This window comes from Nymphaea colorata, chromosome 11 (assembly GCF_008831285.2).
Source record: "Nymphaea colorata isolate Beijing-Zhang1983 chromosome 11, ASM883128v2, whole genome shotgun sequence".
Lineage (NCBI taxonomy): Eukaryota > Viridiplantae > Streptophyta > Magnoliopsida > Nymphaeales > Nymphaeaceae > Nymphaea > Nymphaea colorata.
This window is the reverse complement of record NC_045148.1, coordinates 13,994,866-14,013,893: the sequence shown is the minus strand read 5'-3', so window position 1 is coordinate 14,013,893 and position 19,028 is coordinate 13,994,866. Positions and strand designations below refer to the sequence as shown.

Genomic DNA, 19,028 nt, shown 5'->3' with positions numbered 1-19,028 from the left:
TTTTGACAAGGAAAAAGAAAAAAAAAAAAAGTTTGACCTGGCCTCTTGGATCTCTTTTTTTTTACAAAACGTATTGAAATTCTCCTTCGTGAAGCCAAGGAGAGGCCACAAGATCTGCAACTTACCCTAAAATTGTGGGGACGATACCCTGAAAACGTGTGGGTTCAACTCGAAGCCATTCCATCGTCTTCTGACCCCAGGAAAGTAAGTGCCCTTCTCACTATATAAGCACCTTCCTTTCCTCCCCTCTGCACTTCGCCCCCGGGCTATGCAACTCACAGTAATTGATCTTCGCTTTCTTCTTGTTAACCAATATGGCTGAAACCTCCTTCTTCATGGCTTCCAAAGCGAAGCTTTGGACTGTAGTCATCCTTCAGTTATTGGTCATTGCTTGCGGTAATGAGCAAGCATTTCATGTGGGTGGGAGCACAACTCCAGCACCGGCAGCCGGAGCTCAGGACAACAGCAAAAACCCGCTTATGGGTTGGGTGAATCAAGAAATGCAAAATTTCCAGTTTTCTTCAATGGCAGCAAAGGATACCGACGGCGGATTAGACCCCAAGCTTCAGGACGCTGAGAAGAAGAAGAAGGTCATAGTGGTGGCTGCTGATGGGTCGGGGAACTTCAAAACGATAACGGATGCCATTAAAAGCGTTCCAGCCGGCAACACTGGGAGAGTGATCGTCAAGATCAAGTCGGGCACTTACAAGGAGAAGGTGCTCATCGATAAGAACAAGCCGTTCATCACCTTTTACGGCAACCCCAGCTCTAAGCCGACGATCGTCTACGACGGTACTGCCGCAAAGTATGGGACATTCTACAGTGCAACCGTCTGCGTTATGTCCAATTATTTCATGGCCGTCAACATAATCTTCCAGGTCGGTGCACTAACAAGGGGGGCCATTATTTTTTCTTCATCTTAATCTGATGCATGTGCACTTCTTAGTCAAATTAAATTGAACCTTCCATCTCCATAGTCATATTCTGTTGATTTTTATGGTACCATATTTGTTAAATAAAAAATCAAATGTTTATACACGCACTTCTTAGAGTCGATTCTTGAAACCAGTAACATATTAGAAACACCATGTTCGAAATTCTTCAAGTTGGCGACTATAAGGTTTTGGAACACCCGGCATTCATACTATCCACATGCATCCCTCTATTTATGCTCATTGATTGGTGAAAAAGCCAATTGCTTTTTCAGGTAAAAATATATATTGCCCTTATAAGAAGATTTTGGGGTGCTAACTTCTCATGTTGATCTTCTGTTTCATATGCAGAACTCTGCTCCGAAGCCGAAACCGGGTTCGCAAGGTGGGCAGGCCGTTGCCCTGCGAATCGCCGGCGAGAGGGCCGCATTCTACAGCTGTGACTTCATAGGGTACCAAGACACGCTCCATGACGACAGCGGCCTGCACTACTTCAAGGACTGCACGATCCAGGGGACTGTAGATTTTATCTTTGGAGATGGAAGGTCCTATTACACGGTATGTCCACTAGACGGGATCGAGATTTAGTTTTAGGATTTTAGATTTTCTCAACAAGTGTCGAACTCGACCAAATCCGATTTCCAGGTCGTCCATACACGGGAGGTTTGGATACATCAACATTAGTTAAGTGTAGATTCATATCATCTCACGCATGCTTTTGAAGGATATCCAAATTGTCTCTGAAAATCTTGGATGTTCGGCCAATTGCAAGAAACTTAGTTTCTAGTATACATGTTATGGGCAACTTGACAAGAAAATGGAAACAAAACAAATTGTGCAGGGCTGTAACCTGGTCTCAGTTAACGATGCGCCGGGGGTGTCTACAATGGTGGCACAGGGAAGAGAGAAGAAGGGCGACATGGGAGGCTTCTCGTTCGTGCACTGCAAGGTAACGGGTCGCGGGAAACAGAACATGAACAGGGCATGGCGCGGCTACTCTAGGGTTGTCTTTGCCTACTGCTATTTGGACACTGTCGTCACTGCTACTGGTTGGGATGACCATGGCATCTCAGATCACTCGTACTTCTCTCTTCCTCCCTCTCCTCCTTCCTCTCTTTCTCCAGATGTTTGCAAACACTATATATGTACATAAAGAGCAAGTGAGAAGATCTATCATGCGTTGTGCAGGGGCCTCTACTATGGAGAGTACCAGTGTTCGGGGCCAGGTTCTTCGACGGCCAAGCGCGCCAGCTACGCATTGGTGCTCAACGAGGGGCAAGCGAAGCCCTTCATTGATCCAAGCTTTGTTAAGGCGAGCCAGTGGCTGCTTCCTCCACCGAAGCTGTGAAGATGAAGGTGCAAAAGGGAAGGCTGTGTTACTAAAATTAAGCTGGTTTTGGAGTTCCTGCCTCAGCTTCAGCCACCTCTCTATCATGGCCGTTTCATTTTTTGCTTCTTGTAACAGCTAGCAATTTTCGTGGCTCCTAGCGAGTGAGCTCAATTTTCCTTCTTTCTAGTTGTTGATGTGCCCCAGCAAAATTTGGCCGCACCGAAAATACCAATAATAATCAGATTTTTTTTTTTTATGTGCAAGGATTGACAAGTATACCTTGCCTCAATCAGTTGTCCAATGAATTTGGTCACCGGTATCTGTGACTCTTTGTTTTTCGATTAATACATTTCTTTTCTGCAATAAAAGATCCATGGTTCATTAAATTAGTGATCTTAGACTATGCTCAAGATCTACACTTGAAATTCTCATTCCACATTTTTTGCATTAAAAAAGAAAGACTGATTTTAAATCAGAGAGAGGAGAGTTTAACCTTAAATCCATAGATTCATGTCCTGACGATCTTAAATCAGGGTCAAATCAATCAAACACCCACTTTATCGGTCATGAGAATCTGAAAATTAATTAACCTTCGGATACAAAATTATGGAACATCTATATTTTAATTTCATCATGTACTCTAAAACATATACTAATGAGTTTTTAAACAAAAATAAAAAATTCGCTCAATAAAGGCCAAAATAAGCCGACGCATGTCTACGAGCATCTCTTAATCACAGTCTGGAATGATAAGCTATTCCTTGTCTCGCAGCATACTTGGTTTTTGGGAAAAAGTTACAAAACCTTTATTATTATTATTATTATTATTGGGGGATAGACTCTTATATGAGGAAACGTTACTGTTTGTCCATTTTTTGCCTTATGCATTGGAGAATTTTACACGAGTTCATACTAGAAAAGGGGTCTCTGTTAATTTAACCAACTCTGCTACAAGTACTCTTACACTTAAGAGCAAAGGAAACTTTGATGGATCTACAGATATGCAAGGCCCTTCACCCACTTTTTCTTTTAAAGCTGGTTCGTCTAAGCCTCGTGTGTTTGATCAACAACATTTGGACTGCCCTAATATTTCAGTTTCACCTTTGCATTTACTGTTTTCCTCCTTCCATTGTGGTTCTCATACTAAGTTAGTGAGCTCAAATCTTTCATCGGATGTTGTCAATCATGTTCCGATGCTAACTGAAATGGATCCTGCATTACTTCCTCCTCCCAATCCCCCTTCGGATCAGTGTGGTGGGGTGACTATTGATAACTTGTGTACTACTCTACATGATGAACATTTGGTTCATTTTGATGATGGACAGAAGAGTGGCATTGCTGATGTTTCTCTTGCCTTAATGCGAGAGTAGAGAGAAAAAAATAAAAATTTTCTTATTCTTTTCAATGTCTGTGTTCTTTTGGAATTGTAGGGGTGCAGCGAATCCTGCATTTCATCGTAATGCTAAGGAATTGATTCGCATCCATCAGATTGAGGTAATAATTATAGTTGAGCCATGAGTCAGTGCTTCTAAGGCGGATGACATTATTCGTAGGTTCAGTTTTGATGGGCACACTAAAGTTGACGTTAGAGTTTTTTCAAGAGGCATTTGGGTTATGTGGAAATCTTCTATTGGACAGATTCGTGTTGTTGATAAGGATGATCAATTTATTTCTCTTCTTATTACTGATGAGAAAGGTTTCCAGTGGGCGCTCACAACTGTTCATGCTAGTCCTACTCATTCTATTAGGGAATTGTTTTGGAATTATCTTTATACTTATTCAACTTTTGACAATATGCCGTGGCTTTTGCTAGGGGATTTTAATCAAATTTTGTTTGCGAATGAGAAACAAGGAGGTGCAGTAGAGTCTGTGCGTAGAATGCAACAATTTCATGATGTCATTGACCAATGACAGTTAATTTCACATGATGCAGGAGGTTGTCGGTTTACTTGGACCAATAACCAAGAACCACCGTTCTTAATTAAGAAGAAACTTGATAGGGCCTTGTGCAATGGAGAGTGGCGACATTGTTTTTCTGATGCTTCTGTTCTGAATCTTCCTCGTGCTCATAGTGATCATTGTCACGTTCTTGTTTCTTTAAAGCCAGTTAGGCTTGTTAATCATGCTGCTTGTCAGTTTCATTTTGAGATGGCTTGGCAATACCATTACGATTTTGACATGGTTTTACATTCGTCTTGGAAGGATGATTTGTCTTTGCATGATTTGCTAACCTCGCTTCAATCCACTTTCAAACAATGGAATTATACTATTTTTTGTAATATCTTTCGAAGGAAACAACATTTATTAGCTAGGCTTGGTGGTGTTCAACAAGCTTTGGAAACTAGGCCTCATCTTTTTCTATATAACTTAGAAAAACAATTATCTGCAGAATATAATACTACTTTGGCACAAGAGGAGATGATGTGGTTTCAGAAGTCTCGTTCGAATTGGGTGCAATTTGGTGATCGAAATACAAAGTTTTTTCACACCACCACAATTATTCGGAGAAATAGAAATAGAATTTTGTCCTTGAAAGAAGAACATGGTGATTGGATTTTGGATCATGACCTTATCAAGCCATTGGTTATTTCTTACTTTCATAAGGTATATTTTGCAGAACCCTGTTGGTAATAGTTTTGAGTCTAGTTGTCAAAAAACTAGTGTACCACTGGGGGATCAACTGATGCTCAATCTGTCCCATGTTCCACAAGATGATGAGATTTTTAAGACTTTAAAATCTATGTCCCCTTTCAAAGCACCTGAACCTGATGGTTTTTATGCTGGATTTTACATTGCTAATTAGGAAGTAGTTAAATCCTCTATTTGCAAATTTGTTCAAGATGCTTTCGTAATTAGCAAATTTGATGATATTTTATGCCAAGTTTTGATTGCTCTTATTTCTAAAGTTAAAATCCCGAAATCAGTTTCTCAATTTCGGCCTATATCTCTATGTAATGTTACTGTTAAGCTACTTCCTAAATTGATTGTTATTAGGCTTTGACCTTTCTTAGAGAATTTAATTTCCCCAATTCAGAGTAGTTTTATTTTAGGAAGAGGAACTTCTGATAATATTATTGTGGTTCAAAAGGCTCTCCATTCTCTTCGACATAAGAAAAGCAAATCCGGTGGTATGATATTGAAAATTGATTTGGAAAAGGCTTATGATCGGGTGCATTGAGACTTTCTCTATTGGGTTCTTATGGATATTGGTTTGCAAGATGAATGTTCTTTGGAATGAGGAATTGACTGGTTATTTTAAACATTCTAGAGGATTAAGACAGGGTGACCCTCTTTCACCTTATCTTTTTGTGTTATGATTACAAAAACTTTCTGATATTATTGATACTTCGATTGGTGATGGTGCTTGGAAACCTATTTCTCTGTCTCGAGGTGGTCCTTGTTTGTCACATATTTTCTTTGCTGATGATTTGATTTTTATGGTGAAGCTACAATGGAGCAGTGTAAGACTATGATGGACTGTCTTAATAAATTTTGCTTATTTTCTGGACAGAATGTGAATTTATCTAAATCTTTATTTTATACTTTCCCTAATGTTCATGAAGATGTTGTTCGAAGTATTCAACAGAGCTCCAATATGCATCACTGCACTGATCTTGGCTGTTATCTTGGGGTGCCACTACATACCAATCGTGTTAATAGAAATACTAATTCTCAACTTCTTGACAAGGTTCGCAAGGGATTGTCTTTTTGAAAGGCTTCCCGACTCTCTTTAGCTGGCCATGCCACTTTAGTACAATCTCTGACTAGTTCCATTGCCGTTTATACTATGCAAACTACTAAATTGCCAGTTTCTATTACTATCGAAAACGAAATTGATAGTTTGAATAGTGATTTTCTTTGAGGATCAATGGCAGAGAAAAAGAGAGTTCATTTGCTTAATTGAGACATGGTGTGTCATGCAAAAGATAAAGGAGGGCGTTGTATTCGTAAGTATGCTAATATGAACAAAGCTTTGCCTGCCAAGTTAGGGTGGAAATTGGAAGATGGGGTTGAAGGTCTATGGGCTCGAGTTTTACGATCTAAGTATTTGAAACAATGTTATTTCCTTCAAGCTCGTATACCACAAAATGCTTTTTACACTTGGCGGAGTATAATCTCAATCAAATATCTTGTTCATTAAGGTTGTGCTCGAATTGTAGTTGATGGATCAACAACCTTGTTTTGAAAGGATAAATGGTTTGGGGATAAGTCCTTGCTTGAGCGCTGTAATGTTAATTTGTCTGAGGAAGAACATACTAAACATGTTAAGGACTATGTTTGTAACAACAATTGGAGTGAGCAGTTGTTAACACTTTTGCCGGCTGATATTAAGGAACAACTTTCATTTGTGCAACTTCTAGGATGAGCAAGATAAGAATTTTTGGCAAGCTTCAACTGATGGCAACTTCTCTGTTTCTTCTGCTTATAAATTGCTTACTGTTGGTGTTCACACACATGACATCTGGTCTAATCTGTGGAAACTAGATTTCCCCATCGGGTTAAGTTCTTTATTTGATTATTATTTCATAATCATTTTTTTACTAGATCTGCTTGTGTACATCGAAATATTTTGACTACTGCAGTTTGTCCTCGGTGTGGTGCTTTTGAGGAAAATACTTTGCATGTCTTTTGAGATTGTAGTTCTTCTCAAGTTATATGGACTGGCTATCTTCATGGGGCTAAATTGTTAGAATTTAATACAACTATTTTGGAGGTTCGGTTGAGGAATAATATTTCTAGGCATCGCTTTTTGGTTAACAATATTATTCCTTAGTCTATTTTCTTTTGCTTCGCTTGTTGGCATATTTGGCAGTGGCGAAATCGAGTTGTATTTGAAGAAGGTTTGTCTTGGCCTGATGATGTTTTATTTCGCATAGCTGCTTCTATTGGGGAGTTCAGAAACCATATGGCCCAACTTCGATTGTCCCAACGAAAAGTTTAAACCTTCATTGCATGGATGTCACCTCCCTTGAGTTTTGTTAAGTTAAATGTTGATGCAGCTACTAGAACAAACCCAAGAGACTTAGGTATAGGGCTTGCTTCTTTCTTTGCCTATCCTCAATGGAACGTGCTTTGGCAAAGCACTTCCTTAACTCTGTGTTAGGCTCAGCCCGGATATCAATTTGTATTTCCTCCTTCAGGCCTCCAACAAACGCGACAATAAGGGACTTGGGCGTCCAATCTACCATGCTGGCTAAATTCTCAAACTTGGCTTGGTACTCTTGAACGGATAAGGTTTGTCTTAGATTACGCAACTCGATGTCGTAATCCACATATGAGGACTCACCAAATCTGAGCATGAGAGCTTCTTTGAACTCTCCCCACGTAATGACAGGCTCCTTGAGCTTGAGCCAACGGTACCATCTCCTAGCTTCGCCATCGAAGTGTAGGGTTACGACATCGAGTTGGTGGTTTATTTCGCAATGATAATGGAGAATAGTTATTTGGCTTCACTTGTCGTGCGGGTTATGGTCATATAACTAGCCTGAACTTATTGCTATTCTTCATTGTTTGAAATTGGCTTGAGAGTGTGGCTTTCGTAAAGTTATTGTTGAATCAGATTCCTTGTTAGATGTGAACAAGGTTCTAAAGGACCTGCACCCTCGGGATCCTTTATTCCAAATAGTGAAACAGTGTCAAGAATTGCTCAGACGTAATTGAGAATGTGTCTTATGTCATACGTACCGAAAAACTAATATATGTGCGGATTTTCTTGTCTCGTGGGCTTTTCAAGGATATTTTGGAGTTACTATTTTTACCAATCCATCTGGTCATTTACATCGATTGATTGAAGAAGATCTGATTAGTGTTGTAGCTCGACCTCGTGCTATAGTTAGTTAATGCGGTTCTAAACCGCTCCTTTGTACAAAAAAAAAAAGAAGGAAAGGTTGGCAAGTTGTAGTTCTAATTAATAAAAAAATACTTTTTATAAGAATAAAAAAGGAAATCGAAAAAAGTCAAAAGTTTAAAAATAACATTTTTTTTAAAGATAATTACGAAAATATCCCTTTTTCTATTCAAATTCATCTTCCTCAACTGGAAGGTGATAATGAGCAAGGGTGAGCACCTGGAGTCGGTTCCATTTGAACCCATAACTTAAACAAAATATTATTTTTTAAATATTTATTATATTTTGCAAGAAGATAGTAAAAACTCATGATTATATATTTCTTTGTAGGATGATAAATATATTTTTATTATTGTAAATACATTTATATTTTTATTATATCCTAAAAGAGAATCTGCATTTCGTATCGTACGTTAATGATAAATATGACAAGAAATTAGTGATATGCAGCCCAGATAATTAGGAACGCAATTATCGTAACCTTAGCATGTTGGGTTTTACGCAATATGCTGGTTTCAATCCAAATTCCGTTCGTTCCATGTCCATGAGCTAATCTGCATTTGTTCAATGCGGGTCTGGACTCAATAGACATCAAAGTCCGGTTAAAGTTCCATATTTTTTTCAGATCTGATTCCCACTCAATCAATCTCGCAAAGAATTTATGACTCTAATTTTTTGCTATTCAGAAATGAAAAAAATCAGACTCAGATTTAATTAATGTCAATGTAGAAGATAAATATATATACATCTGTTGTTATTGAATTCAAATAGCTACACAATTTATATGTCTTTGTAGTTTTCATTATAAGTTGAACAAAAAAGAAAGGTACATTCTCATTTTGTTAAAAAAAAAATAAAATCAAAAGTTATAATTTTGAGGTTTTTAAAAACAACAATATTTCTGGATCTTCTTTCAGAAATAAATCCATGCAAATTTGAATATTCTTTCTCGATGTTTTTGGGGCGTAGTAATTAAATATCGATTTCAAAATATCAAAATTCAAAAAATATGGCAAGATAAAAAACTACATAATAAGTTTGGTGCCGGATGTTGTTAAATAGTTAAAAATTTAAAATGTGTGCCATAAAATTACAAATTGTTAAGTCATAAATTTCTTTTAAGCAGTGATAATTTTTTAATTTTTAACCACACGTTTGAACTCCCATATAAGAAGACATTTGTTTAACTTGTTATCGACCAAGATTGCTCATGAACTTTCGCCCATTAATATAAATTTTCGGACATTGACCTTGTCTTCCTTGACTCTCGCCTGCAATTTCTCTTGTCTTCCTCACCTGGAATTTCTCTTTTTCTTTCTATGGAGTCAAAGGAGGCCATTAGACTCTCACCTGCAATTTCTCTTTTTCTTTCAATGGGGTCAAAGGAAGCCATTAGATTTGCAAGGCGATCCTGAAAGCTCGGGCACATCCCTAAGACTGGAGGGATCGTAGTCCCGCCCGAAAAGGGCGACCCTGGCTGGGAGTTGCACCCTTCATAGTTTGCTCTATATAACCAGCTCCCGACAGCCTCGCCATGGATAAGCACACGGGCTTTTTCTCCAGGCAACTTGCGAGGCACGACATCCTTACCTGCTGCTCATCAACCATGGCCGGAAAATCGTTTTCCGCGGCTTCTGGGACTAAGCTTTCCGCCACATTCTTCATCTTTCAGTTGCTGCTCGCTGTGGCCTCCGGTTATGAAAACACTTTCAGGCCAATGGTGAGAGGGGAATCGCCGGGGAACCCGGACAACCCACTTTCGTCTTGGGTCAACCAGGAGATGCAGAAGCTTCAGAACTCCCAGATGGATGCTCAGTCCAAAGACGGCGGGCAGGATCCAAAGCTCCAGGAGGCAGAGAAGAACAGAAAGGTAATAAAAGTCGCCGCCGACGGCTCCGGCGATTTCAAGACGATAACCGACGCCGTCAAGAGCATCCCGTCGGGTAACACGGACAGGACGATCATCAAGATCAAGTCGGGCACCTACAATGAGAAGGTGCTGATCGAGAAGAACAAGCCGTTCATCACCTTCTTAGGCGACTCCGGCTCTAAGCCGACGATCGTCTTCGACGGCACCGCCGCCAAGTACGGGACCTTCTACAGCGCCACCGTCTGCGTCATGTCCGATTACTTCATGGCTTCCAACGTTATCTTTAAGAACTCCGCGCCCAAGCCAGCTCCAGGGGCAGAGGGAGGACAGGCCGTGGCCCTGCGCATCGCCGGCGATATGGCTGCCTTCTACAAATGCGAATTCATAGGCTTCCAAGACACGCTCCACGACGATTCCGGCCGCCATTACTTCGAGAACTGCCAGATCCAGGGCACCGTGGATTTCATCTTTGGAGACGGAAGGTCCCTCTACAAGGTGAGAACGTTGATGGGTTCGGAGCATTATGCTCGTGGAACCAGAGCCACAGTCACAGATGAAGTTGAGTCGCAGTAATAACCATGAAAACAAATCTTTACGTGCAGGGTTGTACCATTACCTCGGTAGCCGATCCCAAGGGAATATCGGCGATGATTGCACAAGGGAGGGAAGGCAGTAGCGACAGTGGTGGCTTCACCTTCGTCAACTGCAAGGTCACCGGCTCCGGAAAAGCAGACCTCAACCGAGCCTGGCGCAGCTACTCTAGAGTCGTCTTCGCCAATTGCTATTTGGACTCTGTGGTCAGTCCCGAAGGCTGGGCTGACCATGGGCTTGGCGACAAGTAACACTCTTTTTTTCTCTCTATCTCATCTCTCCCTTTATATTTATACACAATTTGTGTGGAGGAACAAGAAATAGGAGGAAGAAGGTGAATGAAGAACTCGTACTGGTGAGTGCAGGAACTTGTTCTACGGTGAGTACAAGTGCAGCGGACCTGGGGCGAGCGATTCGAGTCGTGTGAGCTACTCGATGAAGCTGACGGACGCACAGGCGAAGCCCTTCATGGACACTTCTTTCATCGATGCCAGCTCCTGGCTCCGCTCACCTCCATCAGTCTGAAAACATGATGTTCATGAGCTTCAATGAGTCGTATCAGCATCGATATATTTATATTTACATTTACGGAGAGAAGGGTGGTGTTGAAGCTGGTTTTTGCTACCTGCCAAGCGACTGCCATCTCCTTCAAATATGATAATTCCATTAGATTTTTTTACCCCCCATTGTTAATTCTTCTTCTATGTTTAATTTTGTATTGATTTTTTCCTCCTGCTGAGCTCACGGTAGCTTGAGGTCAAGGTGTATTGGCGAATTGCCTAAAGAAAACTGAGCTTTAGAAATAATTGCCATAAACTTTCCAACTCCCATTCTTTTCGTCTGTTTATATGTTTTTATGCACCGTATGGTTCCAAGATTTCTTATCGGATGTCTCACGGACAGAATGAGTATATATATGAGTCACATCAAACGAGTTAAATTGAAGTACATAAACTATAAGTTTTAGAAATTCAACATTTTTCCATGTGAACGTATGCAAATGCATATAGGTGCCCTAATGGCAGGGTAGAAAATAAATATATGTCAAACGATGCCAAAGAAAATTTACATAGGAAGGTCGATGATATTGTTTAATACCAATTTTAAGGGGGCTAAATGATATATTTAAAATAATTGTCGACTAAAATTGAAAATGCGAAGACACGCAAGCTCCCATTACTTGTTCACAAGTAGTGGAGTACGCTTTTCATGTGACAATTCAACTTTAGTAGCTCCATTTGAACATTTCTGAGCTAAAAATCAATGCATTTGACTACATAAACGTAGGCTGAACACGAGCCGAGTCAGCTCGATCTTGCCCAGCTTGAGCTCGACTCAGCTCAAAGAGCTTGAGCTCAAACTCGAGTCGAGCTGCCTAACACAAGCTTGAGCTCGACTCGATTATACAAAGTCACGGTGGAGCTTGACTCGCTCAACTCGTTTAGTGTTTTGATGAACACCACTGCTGTAAACCTTGTGGAAGGGGAAAGGAGGAGGTAGTAAACGGTCTATCAAGAGCAGTGAATGCAAGTGTTGATACGATGAGAGAAGGAAGTAGCAGCAATATCTTTCATTTGGGAAAAATCAGTTGGGAGGTGGAAGAAAAAGAAGAACAAGGAGAAGAAGAAAGGAAGAGGTACCTAGCGTGAACTGCAGCAAGAGCGAGAGGGACGACAGATGTGTCTGAGGTAGTAGGAGAGAGAGAAGGGGAAAGGCGATGGATGAGTCTGAGGCAGCAGCCGCAAGAGAAGGCAGCAACAATGATTTCTGGCGGGTTTCATTTGGACAGGAGGAGAAGAAAGAAGAAGAACAACAAGGAGAAGAAGAAAGGAAGCGGTACCTGGCTTGAAGGCAGGAGCAGGAGCTGCAGCAAGAGCGAGAGGGACGACAGATGCATCTGAGGCGGCAACAGCGAGAGAAGGTAGCAACAATGATTTTTGGCAGGTTTCATTTGGGCAAAATCAGGAGGAAGAAGAAGAAGAACAACAAGGAGAAGAAGAAAGGAAAGGATACTTGGCGTGAAGGCGGGAGCAGAAGCTACAACAAGAGCGAGAGGGATGACGGATGCGTCTGAGGCAGCAGCAGTGAGAGAAGGGGAAAGGTGACAGATGAGTCTGAGGCAGCAGCAGCAGAAGAGAGAGAGCAGTTGGAAGACAGCAAGTGCCCTTAGGTCTGCTCGTCTGGTCGTCGTGGTCGACGGAAGAGGGAAGACAACAAGAGAGAGAGCAGACATGAAGAAGGAGAGGCAGTGAGGCACCCGCACGGCAGCCGCATGGAAAGCAATAGGAAAGACAGGGGGAAGAGTGAAATGCAAAGAGAAAAAAGTTTTTACTCTAAACTGGTGAACCGGTTTTACGAACCAGTTTATCCAATTCAATTGATTTAATATAACGAGTCGAGTTAAGCTTAAACGAGTCGACTCAAGCTTAAATGAGTCGAGTTCTTGCAACTCGAATTCGACTCGCTTATTGGTTCGAGTTTAACTTTCAGCTCGAACTCGACTCGTTTATAAATGAGTCTAGCTCGAACTAAACTTTTGCAAGCGAGTTCGAGTCGAGCTCGAGTTGGCTCGACTCATTATGCAGCCCTACATAAACGTGCCCTTGATAGCCAAAAAAAACTTGCCGGGTTGAGCTCATATTGGTGGAGGATCATGTGTAGAGCTATTGGGGAATGCTATTTTATACATCTGTCCTAAAGAGTGGGGAGATTCATGAAACACTTTTTAAGGTGCTTAATGAATCTTACCAATTTTGGGTTAGATGCATTGGACATTAACATAATATAATGTTACTATTCTCAAACGACCGTTAATGTAATCGACCCTATAATTTATGCTTTTTAGTGAAAACCATCTTCTCAAAATCTCTGTAAAGAAATCTCCAGATCTGGCATTGTACGTACAAACTGGGGTGAATTTGCACTTGTGAGGTTCGAAGCCGGGCCACCTTAAATGTCGGTAAAAAGATAGAAAACGTCAGTAAAGATTTAATGGTGCGGCTCAGGAAATCTGCGAGAGAGATGGACATGCGTTACCATAGAGGCATCTTCATTAAGAAGAAAAAGGCATCATGAATGCACATAGTTCGAATTTTTAATGACCCGATCAAATCGAACATGGATATGTACACTTAAATCTGAGCTTCCACGGATTAATCAATATAATTATCCAAATCCGAGGTCGTTTTGGGCTTGACTTTAGCCGGTTGACGTGTTTGATTTTTTTTGAATCCCATTAATGTGGAGTCAGCGTTCCATATCCATTGGAAACCGATAGTCAATGTGGGATTTCTAAAATAAGTTGCCATTCTGGTTGACCATGCTCTACGTAGGGCTGTTGTAGAGGATTTCATTGTTTGTGGCAAAAAAAGGCTTTGGAATATAACAATATCAGTCATACACATGTTTATGATTTGCGTGTGCATAAGTTGAAACAGTTTGTGTTGACAACTTGTAATGCGTGGACGGTCCTGACCCCCTCTGTCCTGCTACTTTTTTAACTCATCTATCTTATCTCGTCCGGCCCCACGCTTTTTCCTTCATTAGTAAATTAAGTCATTGTAACTCATCTTAACTTAGTCACGATTAAGCCTTGGACCGACTCGTTCGAAACTTCAACATCTCCACGAGTACCTGTTCTTAGAAAAACAAAACGCCACCATAACGATAATCGTTCCGCCCTCTTCTTCTTCTTACAGGAAAAAAACAATTTAGAACTTTTGGTGGTGAAGACATCTAATGAGAACACACCATGGTTCCTTTGAATGTTGTGAGTATTAGGATCGAGCATCTCTGTCACCAGGAATGCGACGAAATTTTGGAAGCATAAAGCTCCTGAGAGGAGTTCCGGTCCGAATAGAACTTCTGTGCCGGCGATCCACGTTTCTCATTCACGCCCAAGCTTTTGGGAGGTAGTAGATAATTGGATGCTGGTGCATTAGTACCTGCGCCGGCCACTGCACGGTTAAGTAGACACAAAGATGATCTTGACGACTGTGTACAAACTTTCCTTAATTTAGTTCTGCATCTGCTGTCAGCTTTGACATGAAGTCCGAGTTCGCAATTCCTTCTTATCAGTTTGGTTACTTAATTTGCACTTTTTGTTGTTTTTTTTTTCCAACTTTATATTTAAAGTATAAGTCAAGAAATTGTACACACACGCACTCAGATAAGCAGATCACTTGAAAATATAGCTTATCAAATTAAGTATATTTTACGCAATTAATGAACCTTATATAGATATATAATCTTAAGAGTGTTCTAAATGGCTAAGTCAATTGTTGTAATCACTAAAATTAAGTTAACAAGCAAACAACTTGAATGAAAACATACTCTATGTTAAATTACATGTTCCATATGTTGTTTAGTGGTGATTGATCTTTTATATAAAAGTTATTTGTGATTCGTTCAACATGTTTTCATTTGGTTACTACTGTGACTTTCATTAAAGATGGAAAAAAAAGCACCGGATCAGCATTTTGCTGTTGTTAACAACAAAAAGAATTGTAGATGTTCATCAAATTTATTGCCGCTTCTTTACTTCGGGTGAAAGACGAGAAAAAAAATAAAAGTAAAATAGAGTTTGGCGTTATAATTTAAATAAACTTCATTAATGGGACGTCCGCTCAACCTTGTTCTACGCACGTATGGGGACGGGAAACGTAATAGTAATAAATAATAATAATAAAGAACCGGCAAGGACCAACACCCTCAATTACTGTAAAGTAAATATCCTTAGAACATTATTTTCATTTTTTTAAGAGTGAAACCAGAAGTATTTCATCGAATTGAAGTTTTCACCCTTTCATGCGTTGCACTCAATCCTTAAGGAAGCTCAGATTCAAGTGTATATAAAAAGAATCACGCAAGAGCGCACGAGAGAACTGCCATCCTCCACACGCAAACAATCCTAATCCGAGTTTGACCTGCCCTTCTTTCTCTTGCTTTCACACTCACCGTCATTTTGTATATATAGTCTCTCCGTCTTCATGCAATCCCAATCACTGCTACCGCCATCTCCACCATTGCCACCATCACCACTAGAACCGCCGCTGCAGCACTTTGCAGATTCTTTTATGCTTGGGCTGAGCAAGTTTGAAGCAGCTTCACGCATGGCAGGAGAACGCCAACCATCAGTTTTCGCCTTTGCATTATGCAAAACCCTGTTTCTTCTGTCCTTGCTTGCTGTTCCGCTGCTCGCGGCGTCTTCCGGAAACAAATCGCCGGTGCTTGTTAGTGAGCTCCTGCAGGCTGAGGCGAAGAGGAAGATCATAACAGTGAGCAAGGACGGAACGGGGGACTTCCAAACGGTGACTGATGCCGTTAACAGTATCAAGACTGGGAATTCCCAACGTATAATCATCCATATAAAGTCCGGAATCTACACAGAGAAGGTTACAATTGATCGCTCGAAGCCGTTTGTCACATTCTACGGCGACCGCAATGCGATGCCGACGATCAGATTCGGCGGGAGGGCGGCTGTCTACACGACGATGTTCAGTGCTACGGTTGCTGTCGAGTCCAACTACTTCATGGCTGTGAACATCATCTTTGAGGTAAGTATGTGCTTCGGCACCGTCAAATCCAGACATCTCTCTCTCTCTCTCCACATATATATATATATATATATATATATATATATATATATATATATATATATATATATATATATATATATATATATATATTGTTATGTTAGACAACCCTATCTTCTAATAACTGTTTGTTAAATGAAGGGATAAATAACTGAAGTTTCATGTTGTTACGTTTCACAAAATCAACATCTAGTTTTTTTTCTCTCTCTCTCTCTCTCTTTATATATGTTATATATAATGTCTGTTAATGTCAACCAGCTGACCATATGTTAATGCAAACATAAAAACTGTCAAATTAAATGGATAAGAAGGTGATTGGCAGTTGTCCTTTTAAGAATTTCTCACGTGTTAATCATAACCTGTAACTATATTAAACAAATAGTAGTAGATCGCACAGAAATATTTCCATATAAACTGACATGCCCAAAGATTAGATGATCTTTCTGCATTTAAATGTAACAATGGTAAGCTAGTGTCGAGTATGAACCAGATGCCTGTTTAGCCAAAGACTGCTTGCTTCTACGTTAAATACCACTTGTTTGCACAAAGGCTGATTAATTGTATTTCTCTTAATTTCCGTTATTCGGATTGTTTTTTTTTTTTTTGTTACTAGAATTCAGCACCAAAACCAAGGCCTGGTGAGAAGGGAGGGCAAGCGGTGGCGATGCGTATCTCTGGGGACAATGCAGCATTCTACAACTGCCGGTTCTTGGGATTTCAGGACACCTTGTATGATCATTCCGGCCGGCATTACTTCAAGAATTGCTTGATACAGGGCTCCGTCGACTTCATTTTTGGCAACGGCAGGTCCTTATATGAGGTCTGCATCATCGCACAGGGACACCCACATTCATACAAACATATACCATTAGTCATTTAGAATTACTTATTTAGGTTAACCATTTGATCAACAGTCACAACTGAAAATTAAGTACCGAAAACTATTGCTGGAGTCATTGTGACTACAGACTTTTAACCATGGTTTCTGGTTTTTTTAGTCATCCGGTAACATTTGGCAGTAGACTGATCCTATGTATAAATACGAGTGAATGTGTGTGAGTTCCTAATTGCAACAATTTATGGAAATAATATGCCAAAACAACATCTTTCATCCTGAAGTACATTTATCTTTTTTGTAAAATCTCTGTTGGTATAAATTTTTAAAGCCGTTCTGGGCAGGCAGGCATTTCTCCCAGCTTAATAGCTTGAAGATGGGTTAATGCAATTCATAGTAGACATAGATTAACGTTTATGTTAGAAATTTTCTCAGCACGACTAGAATTTGGTGTTTTTGACAAAGAAACGTTGGTCTATCAAGGGCTCTTTGGCGTCGCAACCAGATGATTCTGATAGAAAGCCCTTTGGAAGAAGTCGTGCAAATTAGACCGACATAGTTAAAAATCTCAAAGGCGAATGATAAAACTGACGGTTTGTTGTATCTGGGAGCAGGGTTGCGTACTGAAGTCAGTTGCGGACAATGTCGGAGTGACGGCAATGGTTGCGCAAGGGCGCAACAGCTCCAATGACGCCGGCGGCTTCTCCTTCGTCGGCTGCAACGTGACGGGGAGCGGGAGCGCCCACCTGGGCCGAGCATGGCGTGGCTACTCTAAGGTCGTCTTCTCCTACAGCTACTTCTCCTCCGTCGTCAATACCCGAGGATGGGACCAAAACGGCTTCCCCAGCCAGTATGTACCAAATCTCTCTCACTTTCTCTCTCTCTACTGAACATTGAAACCCAAAAATTTAAGAGCAATAAGCTCTACTTGGGTTTCTTCTTACTAAATATACAAGTAGTTGTTAGGTTATTTACGTGCTTCTATCTACTTCGCCTTAATAATGGATTACATATTGTTCTACAGAAACCTGGTTTTTGGAGAATACAAGTGCATGGGTCCGGGAGCCAACAGAGCAGGGCGCGTGAAATATGCAAGATCCCTCACCGATCAACAGGCGGCGCCCTTCTTGAGCACAACATACATTGGAGCAAGAAACTGGCTGCTCTCTCCGCCCTCGTTGTAAACTCACCACAGAAGATGATCGATTTTTGTGTTCAAAAGAGTTCAGATTTGGATCATCTCCTTGCAAATTCTGCAGCAAGCAAATTGTGTTCGATTTAGATTCGGTGCAACCAAGAGGAAAGAGAAAGACCCAAACACTAAGGAGATCTGTCTTAAGTTTTTAGATCTTACAATGTTGATGTTTCATAGATCTGTCTTAATTTTTTAAGCAAATTCATAAAACAGGATTGTTACTTTCCTTTTTTTTTTTTATCACGCAACCTTTAACAGAACCGACTACTTAACCTGAGATGATGATGTAAATTCTTTTCAGGTGCCTGTTGCTCAATGCTACAAATTGTATGTAACTTTCATTTCTAGCTTTTCACTGTAAAATAAGCTGACAATTCAAAATCTGGGGAATATTTGTAATTCATGACTACTTGGTTTTGAAACAATTTGCTGCAACAAAGATGAAACTTGAGCTCTTGTTCCAAACTCTCTCCTACGAAAGAAGATCCAAACTAGTTTTTAAGAATGTCAATAGATCATATTCAGATTATTATTTAAGCTTGAATATAAATGAAAAAAAGTCATATCCGAATATGATTGTACAATCTAAACCCAATTTTTATCTTGTATTTGAATTCAAATCTGAATTTTAAACTGAATCCAACTAAAAAGGGCATTAGATATGGGATATTTTTTTTAAATCCAAACCAAAACCATAATCCAAACATGATCAAATGTCATTTCTTAAATCTGAGCCAGTTTCTAAATCGGCATTATCCTATTTGTTGAGAAGAATAATTTGATTGGATATCCAATTCAAATTAAATATATTGACATTGATCTTAGATCCGTGG

General features: G+C 40.2%; 3 protein-coding genes across 3 annotated transcripts; all 3 read left to right on the top strand.

The window, feature by feature from the left end:
* Positions 1-241: 241 nt before the first annotated feature.
* Positions 242-2,602, top strand: LOC116264631 (putative pectinesterase 63). Its single transcript, XM_031644958.2, has 4 exons — positions 242-878; positions 1,284-1,490; positions 1,774-2,012; positions 2,121-2,602. Exons 1-4 carry the CDS (start codon positions 315-317, stop codon positions 2,278-2,280), a joined length of 1,170 nt encoding a protein of 389 aa, XP_031500818.1. The 5' UTR covers positions 242-314; the 3' UTR covers positions 2,281-2,602.
* A 7,061-nt stretch (positions 2,603-9,663) lies between these two features.
* Positions 9,664-11,399, top strand: LOC116264734 (putative pectinesterase 63). The gene is made up of 3 exons (XM_031645102.2): positions 9,664-10,475; positions 10,583-10,818; positions 10,937-11,399. Exons 1-3 carry the CDS (start codon positions 9,717-9,719, stop codon positions 11,094-11,096), a joined length of 1,155 nt encoding a protein of 384 aa, XP_031500962.1. The 5' UTR covers positions 9,664-9,716; the 3' UTR covers positions 11,097-11,399.
* Positions 11,400-15,559: 4,160 nt separating this feature from the next.
* On the top strand, positions 15,560-18,184 carry LOC116263569 (putative pectinesterase 63). Its single transcript, XM_031643306.1, has 4 exons — positions 15,560-16,126; positions 16,779-16,985; positions 17,615-17,850; positions 18,025-18,184. The coding sequence occupies exons 1-4, from the start codon at positions 15,560-15,562 to the stop codon at positions 18,182-18,184; spliced, it is 1,170 nt and encodes a 389-aa protein (XP_031499166.1).
* The last annotated feature ends 844 nt before the right edge of the window (positions 18,185-19,028 follow it).